The sequence below is a fragment of the Diceros bicornis genome, chromosome 31 (assembly GCF_020826845.1).
Source record: "Diceros bicornis minor isolate mBicDic1 chromosome 31, mDicBic1.mat.cur, whole genome shotgun sequence".
Taxonomy (NCBI): Eukaryota; Metazoa; Chordata; class Mammalia; order Perissodactyla; family Rhinocerotidae; genus Diceros; species Diceros bicornis.
This window is the reverse complement of record NC_080770.1, coordinates 6436152-6453757: the sequence shown is the minus strand read 5'-3', so window position 1 is coordinate 6453757 and position 17606 is coordinate 6436152. Positions and strand designations below refer to the sequence as shown.

At 53.4% G+C, this 17606-nt stretch overlaps 3 protein-coding genes across 6 annotated transcripts in view; 2 read left to right on the top strand and 1 right to left on the bottom strand.

Annotated features, from left to right (window-relative positions):
- Nucleotides 1-5952, bottom strand: part of PC (pyruvate carboxylase) — a 103772-nt gene extending 97820 nt beyond the window's left edge. For 2 of the 4 annotated variants that reach the window (XM_058526290.1, XM_058526287.1), the window contains exons 1-2: nt 5383-5462; nt 934-972 (exon numbers count right to left, since the gene is read on the bottom strand). The gene's annotated coding sequence lies outside the window, so the exon portion shown is untranslated. The other 2 variants (XM_058526288.1, XM_058526289.1) reach the window with 2 other exon arrangements.
- LOC131395880 (uncharacterized) lies at nt 2706-6276 on the top strand. Its single transcript, XM_058527686.1, has 2 exons — nt 2706-2723; nt 5563-6276. Exons 1-2 carry the CDS (start codon nt 2706-2708, stop codon nt 6274-6276), a joined length of 732 nt encoding a protein of 243 aa, XP_058383669.1.
- A 9988-nt stretch (nt 6277-16264) lies between these two features.
- On the top strand, nt 16265-17183 carry C31H11orf86 (chromosome 31 C11orf86 homolog). The gene is made up of 2 exons (XM_058527685.1): nt 16265-16534; nt 17085-17183. The coding sequence occupies exons 1-2, from the start codon at nt 16265-16267 to the stop codon at nt 17181-17183; spliced, it is 369 nt and encodes a 122-aa protein (XP_058383668.1).
- Nucleotides 17184-17606: the final 423 nt, after the last annotated feature.

Below are 17606 nucleotides of genomic sequence, written 5' to 3'. Positions count from 1 at the left end.
GAAACCCAAGAAAAATCCCTACACGGAGGAATCCCCACTCTGAGCACTGAACACAAGCTCTGGGGTTAAGCTGTCCCTGAGCCACAAAGTCCCCAGGGCACCTGGCTGTGGAAAGGCACCAGCAGCTGGCCTGCCTGCGGATGAAGGGAAGAGTATTATCAGCGTCTGAAACGCGGGGGGAATGCCAGCCAGAGAGCGAGGATCATGCCTGGCTAGGATGCTCGTGCACCAACAGCGGGAGACAGGACTGGACCAGCAGGCGGACCCGGCCCTGAGGGCTTTGGAATTCAGGCTGAGGAGATGCACCCGCATCAACGCAATGAGAGGCAACTGTATGAGGGGAAACCTTAAAAGGCAGTACAGGGCAGTGCTGCCCGAGCACGTGTGCAAGGAAGAAGGGACAATTCCACCTTCACGCCTTTGTCATTGTGACTCCTAAAGGCTGAGCGTCATTCTCTGGAAACACGTGTCAAGTGTTTTTTACAGCCAGCTGACAGAGCCACCTCCCGTGCCAGCTGCACCTTTCCCCGAGTCCCTCACCGCCCAGCACCTGCTTTCCACGTGGACTCAAGGGGTCTTCCCAGAGGCTGCCCGGCCCTAGAGGTGCTTCCTGTGGTTTTGAGGAGCCTCACCACCCTCCCCCTGACCAGCTTGCCACGCCGCACCCTTCCAGAAGCAAGGCCTCCTGCTTGAGGCTGCCCAGCTGCCAACTGGGGGCCAGCAGGGAGCCAGGTGTCACTTTCCTGTGAAAACCAAGAAAACCAAGAGACACCGGGAACAGACAAGGACTGCTTATATTTTCCAAAAATCAGAGCTTGGCCTCTTTTATTTCTAGAGCATGATAACCGACCTGCAAAGACTGTTAACACCTACAGCTCCTCCTGAGGACGACCTGCACGCATCCCCCAGACTGGATTCCGGCACAGGACTTACCCTCAGTGTCTGTCAGGTCTCTCGGAAGTCAGGTGCTGTCTAAAGTAAAAGAAAAAAGAAGCGTTATCCTCATTTCTCCAGGCACTCCCCAGAGAATCTGGGGGTGGCAAGAACACAGATTTAGAACCCAGATAAGAACTGCTCCTTTGCTTCCATCCCCGGAATCTGGGGCAGGGTTGGGGGGCATCAGGATAGCACAGGGCTGACGGTGCCCCAGCTCTGTTGTCCAACTGCCTGGGCCCCACCCTTGCTGCTCTGCCACCCGCTCCTGTGACCACTCAAAGCCTGTGTCCTCATCTGTAAAATGGGAGCAACACCACCACCCATCTCCTAAGGTTCCCCATGAGGCGACACACACAAAGCACCAGCACTGCGCCTAGTACAGAGGACATACTCAGACGTTAGCCGACGTGCTTAGTAAGAAGCATTTAAGTAAAATCCTTTTCTGGCACCTGCTGCACAAGAAGAAAGTTCTAGAAACTTTGACTGTATTATCTGAAGTGTTTTCTCTTCCTGCCCATTTCCATCCAGCCCCAGGCCCACTTTCTCCGCAGAGCTGTCTCCAATCCTTCAGGCGCTACCTTCCCTCGGATTCTCTGAGCCTGGTTCCTATCTCACTATGCTAATTGACGCTAATTAAGCACTGCCTTCTGTGAGCTGAGAGCTGACGTGTCTCCTACTTCCCTGATTATTTCCTCAGATCCTTTCCTGCAGAGACCCAACCCCCAACACACACACACACACACACACACACACACACACACACACACACACGCACGTAAGCGCACACCCCATGATTAGACCCACGGGAGCCCACAGTTGGCAGTGCACAATCACTTTTTGGAGTTTACAGATCACTTGTTTTTGAAAGGCCACACCTGTCAGTCAGCTCTAGCGAGTGGTCAATAAAGAGCAAAATGGAGACATAGGCCAGCAAGCCATCAAATGAACTGAATCTATGTTCTGAGAAAACCAGATGCCTTGGTAGATTACGACAAGGCTGAAAATGAATGTTTGGAACATTCAATTCAATAAAATATTTACTGAGCACATACCTTGCATAAGGCACCATGCCAGACGGCACAGGCTCTGCTCCCACAGTGACAAAAAGCAAGTTGTTGGGGGCTAGCTAAAAGAGGGTAAAAACGGATGCTATGTGAGAGGGGCCCACACGGGGACGCTAAGCTGGACAGCCCGGGGTGGACCTGTAACCAAGGATCGAACAGTACCTCTGTGGTCGGGCTGTGATAATCAGTAAGATGTTACAGGTAAAGAACTTGGCAAAGTCCCTGCTACCATATAGTAAGAGCTCAATAAAGGTTGACTTTTATTATTAATAACAATCAATCACTCTTTATCATTACTAATACTAAAAGAGAGAACCCACGTCCAACTGAATAGATTTGGCAAGACTTAATGTAGGAAAGCTTGAGTCTTAAAGAATAATTTAATTTTGACAGGACAAGATGAGGAGAGGCCCTGCAGAGAACAAGGTCACTGGGAACGAGAGAGGAGGAGGGACACTAAGAAACCAGTGTGGGGGCAACAGTGAATCGTCTCCTACGAGGGCTGAGGTCCAGAGGGTACCTGCAGGGTCAAATGGAAGAAAGAGCCCAAGAGGTGGAATCGTATCTTTTCATTCAGTAGGCAAGAGGAAAGAGTTTCTTCCTTCCCTCATTTTCCCATCTTCCACCAGCAGGCCCTACTCCTTCGGCAGTGTGGCAGAGGATCCACAGCTGAGACTAGAGGCAGCTAAGAAAAGAGGTGAAGGGATGGCCAGTGAGGCCCAGGTGAGGTTTCAGAGTGAGCAGGCAAATGCCCCACTTCTGCGAAGAAGTCTCCAGATGAGAAACTAGCCCCCAGACAGGGACACTTTCTGGACCTGGGAAGCAGGGGCCCGCTCAGAAGAGGGTAAGATGCTATTGGGAGGCAGCCAAAGAGAAGGCCCACAGCAATCCTCAAGGAAAACGTTTACCTGAGGAAGGCACCCAGGGCATGCGGAAGGGTGCTAGAGAGAGAGCTGGACAGTCTGGGGCCTGCCCAGGGCTCCCCCAGACTCACTGACATACAATCATCATCCCTGCAGCCCCCAAATGTGACTCCTTTCCTGGTTCCCCAACTTCCACCTTTCCCTCCTCACTGATTTCCAGTTTGAGCCATTTTCTTGTTTGTTTTTGTTTTGGGGGGGGTGTGCGTGCGTGCGTGCGTGCGTGTGTGTGTGAGATTAGCCCTGAGCTAACATCTATTGCCAATCTTCCTCTTTTTGCTGAGGAAGATTGGCCCTGGGCTAACATCCGTGACCGTCTTCCTCTATTTGTTTATACGGGACACCGCCACAGCGTGGCTTGACAAGCGGTGCGTTGGTGCGCGCCCGGGATCTGAACCTGTGAAGCCTGGGCCACTGCAGCGGAGCACGCGCACTTAACTGCTACCCCACTGGGCCAGCTCCAGTATGAGCCATTTTCTACTAATTCATCCAAAACATGTGTCAAGCGCCTACTTGTTCCAGCACTGCGTTAGGGACTCTGAGGACACAGGGAAGAGGGACCCAGAGAACTGCAACTTGGAGAGAGACCTGGGTCTGCAGTCCAGCCCTGCCATGGTCCTAGGGCCTCCGAGAGCTGTTTTGGGAGGACAAGCACCTAGCACAGCACCTGGGGTACTGGGGTACTGGGGTACTGGAAAGGAGAAAGCAAGGAGCAGCACAGAAAAAGGGCAAGTTGCCTGTACCAGCACATTAAAGGCAGGAGGGATCCACAGGGCTACAGCCGCCAAGGCAAACCTTCCTGAGGGGTGATCCTGGAGGTGACAACTGGCACAGAGTGGCATCAGTCAAGCTGGAGCAAGCTCCAGTAGAGAGAGAGAAGGAGATAAGGCGCAGCGGGAACTTCGGGGTAAACTGTGGATGGCAGCCTAATTCAGTTCAACAAACAGATATTGAGCAACTATAGTGAACAAAGTCCCTTCCGGCAGAGTAGGGTAGCCACAAGAAACACAGGACGCCTGCTCTCAAATTGCTTACGAGAATGCAAACAGATACAACCTGTGGCTCAGACCTCCTGCTGCGCCCTCAGAGCCCAAACAAGCATGCCGGCAACTGTGGACCCAATCTCACTCTGACCCACCTGCACTTAGCAAGTACCCTCGCCTTCTTCCATCTCCCAAAGAGGCCTCTTGGCGGTGAGCCACCCAACTTCTCACACTCAACTGGGAAGCGCTATTTCCCCCACATTCTCCTTCCACCTTCCTCAGCCTTTCTCTTGCAGGTTCTAGTTGCTTACAACTCACCTCTCCTCCACAATAAAACCTCGGCTGCTCAAATCCAATCATTGCTTCTTCACTGCCGGCTCCAGAGGAATCAAAAGAGGCTTATGAGGCAGCTCATCGGCAAAGCCTCCCCGACTCCATCCTCATCCAGCCCCCCACCAGTCCCTTTCTCCTCTCCCTGGCCTTAGTGTGTGGTTTGCCCTGATTTTCTGGCCTCTACTTAACTTCCTCCTCCACGTTCTCCTGGGGCCCCTGCTTCACCCATGAAGGCTCTCTACAGACATCTGGGCACTCTGACCTGCTTCATAAGTTCTGTTCCTTTTTCTCTCCCCCAGTCAGTCTGTTGCCAGTTCTAGGACAAGGATTAATCTCATCACCCAGGTCTTCTCTGAGTGCCCAGGCGAGGGCTCCGAACATGGTAGATGTGCAAAAAATTCGATTAAGAGTTCAAGAGTTAAGATGAAGACTGGGCAAACAGAACAGCTGTAGCCACGAGTGAACAGAAATGCCGAGCACATCCACCCCCAGCAGAAGTATTTGCATCCCAGGCAGGGGACCAGGGCCAAGGGGAAGCCAAGGCTGCTGGTAGCAGTGGGTAAGGAAGTAACAGGGAAGGCACATGCTGGGGAGACTCTAGCTGTGATTTGGCAAATAGCGGCAGCTCTCTGAGCCTCAGTTTTCTCGGCTGCAGAATGGGGATGATGAGCCCTCATCTACTCTCTTCACAAAATGAACAACCAGATGTTTAAGAATGTCAAAGCTGCCAGGGACCTAGGGACCTGGCCTCACCCCAGCATTCGTGAGATGAGGAAAGAGCTCCCCAGAAGCGAAACAACTCACACAAAGTACAAAGCAAGTCACGCTAGGAGGAACCTGCATGGCAGGTCCTCGAAGCCAGGGCTCTGACTCCATGCCCTGGAGGGCACCTCTCGGCCCGCCCGCCGCTCCTCACCACCCCGGGCTGAGCGCACGTTGTAAACTGCTAACAGCCACAGAAATAACGGACTGAGCCCAGCCCCGCCTCCCCCTAGCAGAGCAGCCTTGGGCGAAATCACTGCTTCTGGGTGCCTCAAGCGTCCTCACCCGAAACTAAGTGGAACCGAGATACCCCGCAAAGTTACTAGCAGGATGCTACGAGGGGCGGAGCGCGGGCACTTGGGATACGGGAAAACCTCGCCTTACACGCCGCGGTTTTCTTCAGAGCTGAGCAACTTCCAGTATGATGGGGAAAACTCGGGCTCCCGATTCTGACAGATTGGGGTTCGAACCCTCAGGGACCTGGCGTGAGGCGTTTTAGGGCTCCGGGCGTCAGTTTCTCCATCTGCAAAATGGGCCCGAGAACAGGAATAAGGCCGCCGGCAGGGGCGCGGGGCGGACGAGGCCCGGCCACGCCCGCACGGGAGGGATGCTCCGGGGCCGCGGGCCCGGGGGCGGGGCGGGGGGCCCCGGAGCGAGGGGGCGGGCCCGCGCCGGCCGTCTCCGCGGGAGGGGGAGGGGAGGGGCGGCGCACGTCACGTCGCGCCGCACACCGCCCGCCGCCGCCTCGTCCAGCAGTCACTCGTGGAGCCCGCACCGCCTTTGCGCGCGCGACCCTTACATAAGCGTCCCCCGCTGCGGCGCCGGCGCACGCCCACCCGCTCCGACCCGCCGCGGGAAGAGGAAGGTGCGCGGCGCCGCCGGCACTCACCTCCTCGCTGCCGCCGCAAGTCGTCGCCACCGCCTCTACCGCCGCTGCCTCCACTGACAGGGAACAGCTGCGGTCTCCGCGCAACCGAACTTGCTGCAGTCTCGGCCCCGCCTTACGGACTTCTTATTGGCTCAGGCAGCCAAACCCCTCCTGTTATTGGACAGTGTCCTCCGTCACTCACCACTCTCCCGCCCAGGACTCCTCCCTACACCCCCCTGCCCGTCACGTTTAAGCCTTGGCGCCCCACGTCAGCCCCGCCCCTCGCGTCCCCGGCGGGCCCCTGGATTGGAGACGAGGCCGGCAGAGCCCGCCCCTTGCGCACCACCGCCTACTCCTCTGTCTCCAGAGCCCCACGTGGGCCGCACGGCTGCAGCCGCGGCCCCCAATAGGCGGAAGTGGTCGGGCTCCGACAGGCTGTGATTGGCTGTCGGCGGGGGTGGGTCCTCCGATTCATTCAGGCGAGCAGCACGTGTCTCTCAAAGCCGCAAGCATAACAGATAGCACCGGGCCTCAGGGATGCGGGCGAGCGGATGGGGAAGAGATCGGAGGAAAAGCGTTTGGCGAAGGGCAGGAGGAAAGAGAGGGCGCTTGTGCCACGCGGGTTTACGTGATTTTGTCTTTTCGCAGCTGTGGGGGTGGTGGTGATGGGCAGGAGTCCGTCTGTGTGACCTTGGACAAGCATCCTCACCTCTCTGAGCCTCAGTTTCCGAATCTACAAATTGAGGCCACTCAGGACCTAGAAGGTTTAGAAGGTTTGGTTGAACGGAAAGCTTCATAAGCGGGGCTCTGTGCCAACCGGGGGATACGGGAGTGACCAAAACAACCCAAAATCTCTGTCTTCCAGTGAGGACAGACAGACGATAAACAAGTAAAATATACGGTACATCAGATGCTAATCAGGGTATTGAGAAAAAATAACCTGATTCCAGACAGTTGGGAGGACCAAGGACTATGAGAACATCTTGTTAACTAGAAATTGCTTATTGAGCGTGGAGAAATATTGCAACTCCGTTCTCTTCTCTGACTCTGTTGTCTGTTGTGTTTGTCCCTCCAGCTTCCTTGACCTTCCTTCCATCTATCTGCCTGAACTCCATCCTACTGTCCCTTCATAGAGCTCACATTCTATTAGATGTCCAAGTCCTGGGGCTCCTTCTACCTCACAACTTTCTTTGTGCAGGAAAGAGTTAAAGTTGAGTGACCTTGGGCAGGTCTCCTCCCTCTCTGGACTGAATTTCCTCATAAAAGGAGCTGGACTTGGGCCGGCCCTGTGGCTTAGCAGTTAAGTGCGCACGCTCTGCTGCTGGCGACCCGGGTTCGGATCCTGGGCGCGCACCGACGCACCACTTCTCTGGCCATGCTGAGGCCGCGTCCCACATACATCAACTAGAAGGATGTGCAGCTATGACATACAACTATCTACTGGGGTTTTGGGGGAAAAAAAATAAATAAATAAAATCTTTAAAAAAAAAAGGAGTTGGACTTGATGGACGCTGAGTCTGTTGTTCAGTTGTCGTCCCTATTACTCTTCTAGTGTGTGCCTACTTTGTGACTTCTACACTTCTGGCCTGTATCTTCTCTCCCCTGCTGCATACATGTAAGACCTGAGTCCCTGTGTCCCTCAGAAAAGGCAAGGCCCTGTTCTAGAGCTGGCCATGCTACAGGGGCTGTGACATGTTGGCTCAATCCTGGCTGGTCCCTGTGAACTCCCGGGTCTAGAGCAGAGGGCAAATGGCTCCACCCAGGTTCAGGAGAATCTTACATCAACACCACCAGGTGGAGGTCTGAACAAAGAACTAATTGAGAACTAAGAAATGGTCACTAGCTGTGAACAAAAGTATGGGTTTTGAACAGTTAGCTCAGACATATAAATTATCTAGTTCAAGTTAGATTAGGAAACAAAACACCTCTTCATCCAGGCTATGTCCTGCCTCCAAGATGAGGTCCCCAGGAGGACAAAGTGGGAAGGGGTATTCCACTCTAGAAAGAGAAAACTGCCCAGGTGAAAGCCTAGGAGAGGAGTCCAATGCGGCTAGAAGAAGCATTTCTCGGGGCTGGCCCCATGGCGTAGCGGTTAAATGTTCGCGCGCTGCTGGCGGCCCGGGTTCGGATCCCGGGCGCGCACCCAGGCACCGCTTGTCCAGCCATGCTGTGGCAGCATCCCTTATGAAGTGGAGGAAGATGGGCACAGATGTTAGCCCAGGGCCGGTCTTCCGCAGCAAAAGAGGAGGATTGGGGTGGATGTTAGCTCAGGGCTGATCTTCCTCACAAAAAATAAAAATAAAAAAAAAAGAAGCATTTCTCAGAGTGGGCTTCTGCACCACTAGGGACAGAATCTCCTTAGGACAGGGTGCTAGTGGGAAGCACAGATTCCTGTGTCCCACCCATGGCTCTTGTGCATATTAACCACCAACTCAGAGGTCTTAGAATCACCAGCAGAATACCACTTAAGTCCATTTTTGGGGAACAGGATCTTCTGCATTGCATTGCTAGTTTTAGAATCTCTCCAAATATTTCTAGTGTGGGTCAGCATTGAGATCCACTGAGAGACCTAGGGAAATTGTTACCCAGACTTCCTTGATGATAAGAATCCCCTGGGGCTCTTTAAAAACAAAACGGATTCCTGGACTCCCAGCCCCTATAGATTCTGATTGAGTAAGGCTCAGTAAATCCGAGGTGTGGCCCAGGAATCTTATTTACTTATTCTTTTTAACAAGCCCCAACTGATTCTTGTGGCCTGGGAAGCTTGAGAAACTTGGCTGAGTTCCTAGGAAGATTTAGGGGAAGGTGATACTGGGTAGAGAGGCTGAGACCAGCCTGTGGAGGGCTGGCTGGGAGTCTAGGTCTGGTGCACAGGGCACAGGCAGCAAAGCTCTGTTGGGAGGAAACGATCCGGGGTGGCTGCAGAGCAGCTCATGGGCCCCTGTGAGGCTGGGAGTATGTCTGCTTTCTTGCTTCTTAGTATCGATCACTTTCTGGAAAGTTCTTAGTTTCGATCACTTTCTGGAAAGTTCTTAGTTTTTGTTTATCTTCTATACTCCCGTTCCCACCTTACATTTGAATATTATCTCTACGAGAGTTGAGTTTGGCACACAATACTTGCTTAATGAATAGTTGGCAAATGAAGGAATGGGAGTCATTAGCTCACGCTTAGTGATTAAAACTACAGAGTGACAGGCTGGCCCTGTGGCCTAGTGAAGTTCAGCGTGCTCTGCTTCAGTGGCCCTGGTTCGGTTCCCAGGTGCGGACCTACACCACTCGTTGGCGGCCATGCTGTGGCGGCGACCCACATACAAAATAGAGGAAGATTGGCGCAGATGTTGATTCAGGGCGAATTTTCCGCAGCAAAAAATATCAAAACTATGGAGTGAATAGGACTGCCTGCCCCAGAGGCTGAGTCCACCAACAGAGAGAGGAGTCAGAGGGCACCACCCTTAAGAGGAAGGGGAAAGTTAAAGAGGTGGGGCACAGACTGTTAGGAGGAGCAAATTCTGAGGAGGGTGGCGTCGACAGTGCCCCGGCCCAGGAAGGAGGATGGATGGTGGCAAACAATGAGACATGTTCACTCCGCAGCCATTCCAGCAGCACTCAATAGAGACGCAGTGAAAAGGAGCAACTTTCCTGTCCCCAAGCTGCTCCTAGACCAGTGGGGCACATAGACCTCAAAGCACTCGATTTCAAAACAGTGTGGTACTGTCTAGAGATAATGGCCAGAGTGCTATGGGAGTCCAAGGAGGGGTCCCTTGCCCAATGAGGGGGGCCTTGGAGAGCTTCCTGGCGGGAGTGATAGGTAGATAGGTAGACAGACAGACAGACAGACAGACAGATGATAGCTAGCTAGCTTATCAGGTGACTATACTGGTAAAAGGGATCCCATACACAGCCCAAGCAAAGGCAAGGAGGCATGATGGGGTCGAGGCATGGAGGGGTCAGTGAGGACAGCTTGCCAGCAGGTTCAGGAAGCACAGCCTGAGAGGGGGCTGTGGGGAAGGCCAGGAGCAGTTAGGACGAGGAGGCTTGGGTAAGCGGAAGCACCCAGGAGGATGGGGACTCCCAGACAAAGTTTGAGGGGTTTGGGGACCCCTCAAACTGTAGCAGTCACCATGAGCCCCGAAACAGCCCATCCCTCTGTGTTTACAGTTCAGAAGGCTGGCTTTGCCCTGAGCATCTCACAAGGAAACCTAGATGCCCCAGATCCTTGTCCTGGGATGATAAAAGAAAGTCATTTTTTTTTTTTTTTTTAATTAACCAAATTCTGGCAGCTGGAGCCTCAAATAGCCTGACTGCTGGTGAGACCTCAGGGTTAAACCCTTAATCATGGGCAGACAGCAGGGCACCTAGGCCCCTGGGGACACGCCCACTCACTGCCTGAAGTACCAACAAAACAGTCCTTTTCCAAAACAGTTCTTTTCTGCGGGGTGAAGTTGTGTCTTCTATTCTTCTAAGCAGCACAGAACCCTCAGGGTGTGTGATGGGGGTGCAAGGGGGTTCAGGACTCACTCATCTGCTCTTTTTGATCTGTTTCCCTCCCCCCATTTCCTCGAGGGGTACAACTCACTCCACCCAGACTCTAGGGGTGACTCCCATTCACAACTGCTGCTAACACATGCTGTGCCTCGTGACAATGCGGAAAAGATGCCCTTCTGAGTGGCATGCTAATGCTAAGGCCCTTCTTGGGGCAGGGGCAGAGTCACGCCAGCACAGCTGAGCCAACAAACCAAGAGTTGGATTGCAGTCCCAGCTTACTCCTTCAGCCAGGTGTGTTTGTGCAGTGTGGAAACTGTACAACTGTGTGGGGCTACCCTGTGCCCTTGCCGTGGCCACCCAAGAGCAGTTTTTGGGTTGGGGGGGAAACTCAATCCCAACGCTTCCTCTACTGTGGTCTGCAGGCTCCGTTAACCCCATAGCCTCCCACCCCCAGGGACCCATCCTGTCTTTTCGGCCTCTTCCTACTCTGGTCATTTAGTCTAGAGGGTTCCACTGGGTCTCCTGCCATCATGGGATCTCTACGAGTCAGTCAGACCTTCCACCTGCCAAGGTGGGCCTCGGTCTAGCAGATTGCAGCCCCGGCCCTTCCCCAGGTCCACACCAAGGCCTCTGCCCATGGTCTGAGGCAGAAGAGGGATAAGGTCCTCCCCCTCACTCTGAGCCATAGCTCTTCTCGTTCTTCCAACATCCCCAGGCAGGGATGCTGTACCCATTTTGCAGATGTGGACACTGAGGCTCAGAGAAAGGAAATGACTTCTCTCTGGATCATACAGCTCATCAGGGGCAGATCCAGGACTGGGCCTCTAGTCCCTGGCTCCCCAGGCTGTGCTTTTTCTGCTCCACTGGCTGCCTTGGGGGAAAAGAGAAGGAGAGAATGTGCAGAATTCAGATCCAAAGGAAGGGCTTTGGTCTGAAATTTGAGTTAAGATCATAGACCTCGGAGGAGGCGAAAGGGCCTGGAGCAATTATGTTTCCAAGTTTTCCCACAAGACACAGACCACCTGGGACATGATCCTACAGACAGCTTCTCAGGCCCCTGCCCAGACCTGTCTTCGCTCAGCCCCATTTACAGATGAGAAGTAGGCTCAGACAGGAGAAGGGACGGGGCCTTCATTAGTAATTTTCAGGTCCTGTATATTTGAAAAAGTGCAAGAGCCCCTGTGTTACCAGCTCCAGGCTCCTGCACATATTGGTCTCAACTGCTTTGTCTGTAAACTGAGACTAACCCTCCTGGGTTATTCCTCGGAGGGCTGTGGGGACTCCGTACAGGAAGCCCTGAGCACAACACCTGGCGCGGAGCCCGTGCTCAGAACGTGAGATCTTTTATAATCAGTAGCGTCATTATTATTTATCGTTCTCTGTGTTTGGTTTCTCCAGGTGATAGGTGGCCACAGTCTGCCGTTGAACCTGACAGCCTGGCATTCTAGCTTCCTGTGGGGAAATGCACACCCAAAGAGTGGGGCACATCTGGTGCCCTCGTTCTGAAGTAAAAGAACTAGTTCCCCAAAACGTACTGTATTATATGAGCTGTGCAGGCAAAGAGATACATTATCAGCTGAAACATAACGCAGACAATTTTAAATCAAATGTGTATATCTGCACAGCCCCTGGCCTCACTTCTGGTGGGCATCATATTTTCAAGGAAAATTCTAGAGGCATTAACTATTAGGCTTAGAGTTCTGTCTGATCATCCTGTCAGGAGCGTGAAGACCCACGCCCGACCCATGGGGGATGGAACACACATTTGCCGAGGGCTCTGCTGGCCTGACTCTGCAGGTTTAGATTCAAAGCCCACTGCTGACTTTTGTGTCTTTGGGCAAGTTGCTTCACCTCTCTGAGCTTCTGTTATTCTACCTGAAAAATGGGGCTAAGCCCCAAGCCCCAGAGTAGTGTGAGGGGGAAATGCGATCACAGAGGTAAGGCTCCTGGAACACAGGGTCCACTCAGTCCCTCTTGCCTCACCAAGTCAGATTCCTCTTCCTGGCCCTGGAGAGTGGGCTCTAGTCTGTCTTTCCAGATTCTTCTCCCACCCTAGGGCAATCCTGTGTGTTCCCTGGCTCTGGTCACCCACAGGATCCCACCCCCATCTCTACTGCACCAGTCCTCCCTGCCCTCGAGACTGAATTCCAACATCACCTCCTCCAGGGAGTCTGCCCAGATTCTCCCCATCCCCAAGCCCGATGTGGGCTCCCATTCTCTTCAGTGCACCTTCAGCACTTGGTGTCAGTTTTAAGGCACTTTCCTTTATGTACACGAGAATCTCTCCTTTTCCGGGGGCGGAAATTCTACCCTGCACCTAGGCACGATCAAAACAAGATCTTTACTGCAGCGTGTAGATGTGGACTAATTTCACTGGCTCACTAGTAAGAAGGAACGTCTGGGCAGCCTGCCCCAGTTTGCAGCCTTCCATATATCTGAACCTCACAACAACTTTATTTTTTTTTATTTTTTGTGAGGAAGATCAGCCCTGAGCTAACATCCATGCTAATCCTCCTCTTTTTGCTGAGGAAGACCGGCTCTGAGCTAACATCTATTGCCAATCCTCCTCCTTTTTTTCCCCAAAGCCCCAGTAGACAGTTGTATGTCATAGTTGCACACCCTTCTCGTTGCTGTATGTGGGAGGCAGCCTCAGCATGGCCGGAGAAGCAGTGCATCGGTGCGTGCCCAGGATCCAAACCTGGTTCGCCAGTAGTAGAGCGCGCGCACTTAACCGCTAAGCCACGGGGCCGGCCCCTCACAACAACTTTAAATGACACCAGTCATTTAAGTCTCAGAACCACCTTAGGAAATAGGTACTGTGTGTTGCATTAATTCCAAGGCACACATTTTTTCCCCCCACGTTTTAACCTCTCTGAAAGGGTCACGTCTTCCAATGAATGGGCAGTGGGTATTCTTTTTAATGGTGTATAAAATAATGCTATCTTTCCATCGATGACATCTTAGATTTGATGAAATAAGGTATTATTCCCATTTTATACCTGAGAAACTAGGCACATGAGGTTAGGCCACTCACTGAAAGCACACAGCTAACATGTGAAAGGGTGGGGCTTTAAATTCAGGCATAGGATGGGTTTGGACTCCAGGTCTCATGGATAGGCAGCCTCCATGATGACCCCCAACCGTCCCATCTCCTGGTGTTCATGCCCTGTGGGATCCCTCCCTTCAGTGTGGGCTGGGCCTGATGACTCAAGTTAAAGGAACAGAATACTATATAAGTGATGGGAGGTCACGTCCAAGATCACGTCCAAGTCTTTGGTTCCCCAAAGACTCTGGCTTCTGCTCACCCACCATCTCTTGCCCTCTCCCTTGCCGGCTCTGGCAGAAGCCAGCTGCCACGTTGTGAGCTGCCCTTGGGAGAGGCCCACATGGTAAGAGCCACCAACCATCAAGAAACTGAGGCCTCAGTCCAACAACCCGCAAGGAACCGAGTCCTGCTAACAGTTGTTAGAACCACCTTGGAAGCAGATCCATCCCCAGTCGAACCTCCAGATGACTGCAGCCCCCTGACTAGAGCCTGCGAGGGACCCTGAGCCAGAGGCCCCAGCTAAGCCATGCCTGGAGTCCTGACCCACAGAAACTGTGAGGTCATACATGAGTGTTGCTTTAAGCCACTAAGTCTTGGGATAATTTGTTACACAGCAATAGACAATTAATAGTGTCCAATATTTAAGACCAAGTGTTTACTATGCCATGTCCTGCAGACACAGAGATGAAAAAGACATTGTCCTAGCCTTCAAGGACGTGGAGTGGTGGGGAAAGGCAGATGTGTGTAATTGCTGCCACTGTGTATTGGGTGGGTGGAGAGGGGACCGCTGAACTGAGGGATCTGGGCAGGCTTCCAGGGGAGCAGGGTCTGGAAAGGGAGTAAGAGCTTGCCGGGTGACGCAGGCAGAGAGGCAGTGGGGAGGGGAGGAAGAGAACACATATTTTCTCCTTGTCCTCTGTGGACTTGGGAAATTGTTGTAAGATTTCATGCTTGGCAAGAGGGTATTCAGCAGCCATACGCTCGACGCAAGAGCGAGTGATTCACCCACCGTCTCGGAAGCCTGTGAGTCAGCAAGCTCTTCCCCGGCTCGGCCTCTGGAGAGAGTGGGGACTTTAGTTGACTCTGCTGGGGTGAGGGCACTGAAGAGAGTGTAATGGTTTTGTTGCTTTTTAACCAGGGTCAGGGTTGGCCTATGGATGAGACATTAGGGTGTGGTCAGGGTTGGAATGAAGCGGCCTTTGGGACAGGCCGGGGCAGAGGGCCAGGGCCCGTTTGCTGCATTCTCCTCTTCACACTGGCCCTGCCTTAGCTCCTCTGGCGGGGAGCTGAGCCTGGTGGATATGAAGAGGCCCTTCACCCAAGGAAGGCCTAGCAACTCCAAGAGAGGACAGAGAGCAAAGCCAGACAATAGGGGGTCGGGAGAAGTCTGGGGTGAGCCAGACGGGGCGCCCTGTGCAGCAGCCTAAACACAGAGGAGGCAGAATGCCTGGCTTCCGCTCCTGCCTCTGCCACTAACGCTCGGGCAGGAGAGCAGAGTGGTTGAAGCATGGGCTCAAAAGCCAGGCCAACCAGGGTGGGAGTCCCAGCTCTGCCACTTACTGGGCATGCTCTCTGGCCAGGTGCTTGATCTCTCTGAGCCTCAGTTTCCTGATCTGTAAAATGGGTATCAATGCCCACCTCATAGGACTATCATGGGATTTCAATGAAATACACAGAGGGATTAGCTCCAGAACCAGTAAAAGTGCTCAGAAAACAGTGCTTAAAACAAAAAGGAGTGTGGACCAAATGTGTGAGGTCCCTTTCAGCCCTCAAGGTCTATGATTCTGCGGATCTACTAGTCCAGCCCGGGACATTTCTCTTTTTCCTGTCTTGGGAGAAAGAGCTGCTGCTGGTAGTCTCGCTCTTACATGCCTCCACATTCACGATTTCATTTGATTTTCGCAACAACCCGTTTTACAGATGACAAGATTGACTTCAAGGGGAAGGGATTTGCCCAAGATAACGAATACCACCAACTCACTTTTAATGCTTGGCCCAGCATTATCACATTTAATCCTCACAACAATTACCTGAGTTATTTGTCCCTGTTACAGATGAGGAAACCAGGGGGAGAATGTGCCCAAGACCGCACAGCTGCGAGTGACAGAACCTTGATTTCCCCAGAGGCATTTTCTCCTTAGAGCCTGAGCTCTTTATTCTGTGCTGGAAAATGAGAGGCAGAGCCAGGCCGGGAAAAAAATCCAAGCCTCTTGACTCCCATCCTGGAGATGTTCTTTTCCTTTTTTAAATTTCAGATTGTAGTAAAATATACATAAACATAAAATTTACCATCTTAGCCATTTTTATGTCCAATTCAGTAGTGGTACATACGTTCACATTGCTGTGCAACCAATCTCCAGAACTTTTTTATTTTGAGAAACTCAAGCTTTATAGCCAGTAAACAACTCACCATTCCCCTCATCCCCTGGAGACCACCATGCTACTTTCTGTCTCTGTGAATTTGACTATTCTAGGTTGGAGCTGTTCTGTTTCTTAAAAGCCCGTCTCTGTTTTGCTGTTGAGCCATCTGTTCTCACTGTTGACGGAATGAGTTTGGACAGCCAGGGCCGCAGGAGCTCAGGGAAGGCCAAGCTCTTCAGGGCTGGAGTGGTCAGGGAAGGCTGCCTGGAGGAGGAGGAGGAGGAAGAGGCCTGCACCCTTTCCCTAGAAGGTGGAGAGGCGGTGACGAGGGTGACTCAGGGAAGCTCCCGATGGTCTGCCCTTTGGTTTATGGTGGCCACCTCAGTAACTCTAACCTTTGCCCCCAAGGGAGCTCCTGTCAGGTGGGTGGAGGCGCCAGGCCATCTCAGAGGGCCAGTCACTTGCCAAGGGGTTGGAGCAGTCCTACGCCTGCAGCCTCCAGAACCATGGGGATAGGGCTACGCAGCCAGTCCTTGCGAGGACCCCGGCCCTCCTATGGCAAGCTCCAAGAGTCCTGGGGGAGGCCCCTGGAGGGCCGACGGCGCCGGGCACTGAGCCTCAGACACGGGCGTGAGAAGTCCTGGTCCTCAGACGGAGGCCCGGAAGGGCTGGACGCCCCCGGTCAGGAGTGGCTGCCAGGGGGCCTGGGGGACACGGAGCAGCTGATCCACGTTCAGCAAAGAGACAAGCGGCTATGGCTGAGACAGTATCAACAGGTTTGGCTGAGGGCTGATGACGGGAGCGGGGAGAGTGGGGACTCCAAGGAGAGGGACCAGGGCAGCAAAGGCTCAGAAGTAGAAACATCCGGGGCCATAGACCAAGAAGACAATAGAACTATCTGAAGATGAAGCTGGAGAGAGAGATCCAGGAACCATATTTCAGAGGGCACTGAAGGCGTTTGGGATTTATCCCACAGGCACTGGGGAGTCACGGATGGTTTTAGAGCAGGCCAGTGACATGGTCAGAGCTGTTCTAAGATGATTAATCTGTCAGTGTGTTGAATGGGCAGAACTTGCTGGAAGCAAGGAGATAAGCCAGTACAACTTCCCCAGGGTTACAACTTGTGCTCCCCTCTCCCCTGGAAAAGGAGGGATTGGACCCCCTTGGTGGGAGCTGCCAGCTCCTGGCCCCTTCCTCCTTCCTTTAGTGAGCAGAGCTTTTGTCTCTGGGGTCTACCACCACCTCGTGGCTATAGGTGGAACAACACCTGACGCCCACCACTCAGCTGAAGGACCTGGGCCTGATCCCCACCCCACTGTCTTCTAGCAGGTAAGGAGAAGGTGGGCGAGCTTCGTTGCCAGCTTCCCCAGCGTGACCCTGAGCTGGCCGGCCTCCCCACAGCCCTCTCTGGACACCACCAGCTAAGGAGGTTGGAAGCGGTGGGGGCCCCTGCCACACCCGGATGAGACAGCCATGTCTGCTGACCTACCTCTTCTCGGCCCTTCTGGACTGTGGATGGTGCGGCCTCCTCTACGTGGACTGCTCCAGCCTTCCTTACGTGACCCACTGAGGCCTCTGCCACCAGCTCACTTGAGGTCCCTGTGGTTGCCCCTCAACTCTGGCCGTCCACTGCAAGGCTCCACAGCAAAGACCCCAGCTGGGCTGAGAAGAAGGGGGCTCAGCTCTGCCTCCTTGTGGACTCTGCCCTCTGGGCATGGGAGTCCCCTGGATGGTGACATGTATGAGGGTCTTAGAAACCTGCCCAGAAGTGGGGGTGTCAATGCTGCTGGCCCCACAGAAGACCAGTTATAAGCTTCCAGGACAGAGCTCAGTGAAGCCAGGCCCCCG

Excerpts from the sequence above, each read along its gene's own strand:
- C31H11orf86 (XM_058527685.1), top strand. The coding sequence starts at position 16,265 with ATGGGGATAGGGCTACGCAGCCAGTCCTTGCGAGGACCCCGGCCCTCC. Across the intron at positions 16,535-17,084 it reads GGCTGAGACAGTATCAACAG|CAGGTAAGGAGAAGGTGGGC; the intron begins GTTTGGCTGAGG and ends ACTGTCTTCTAG.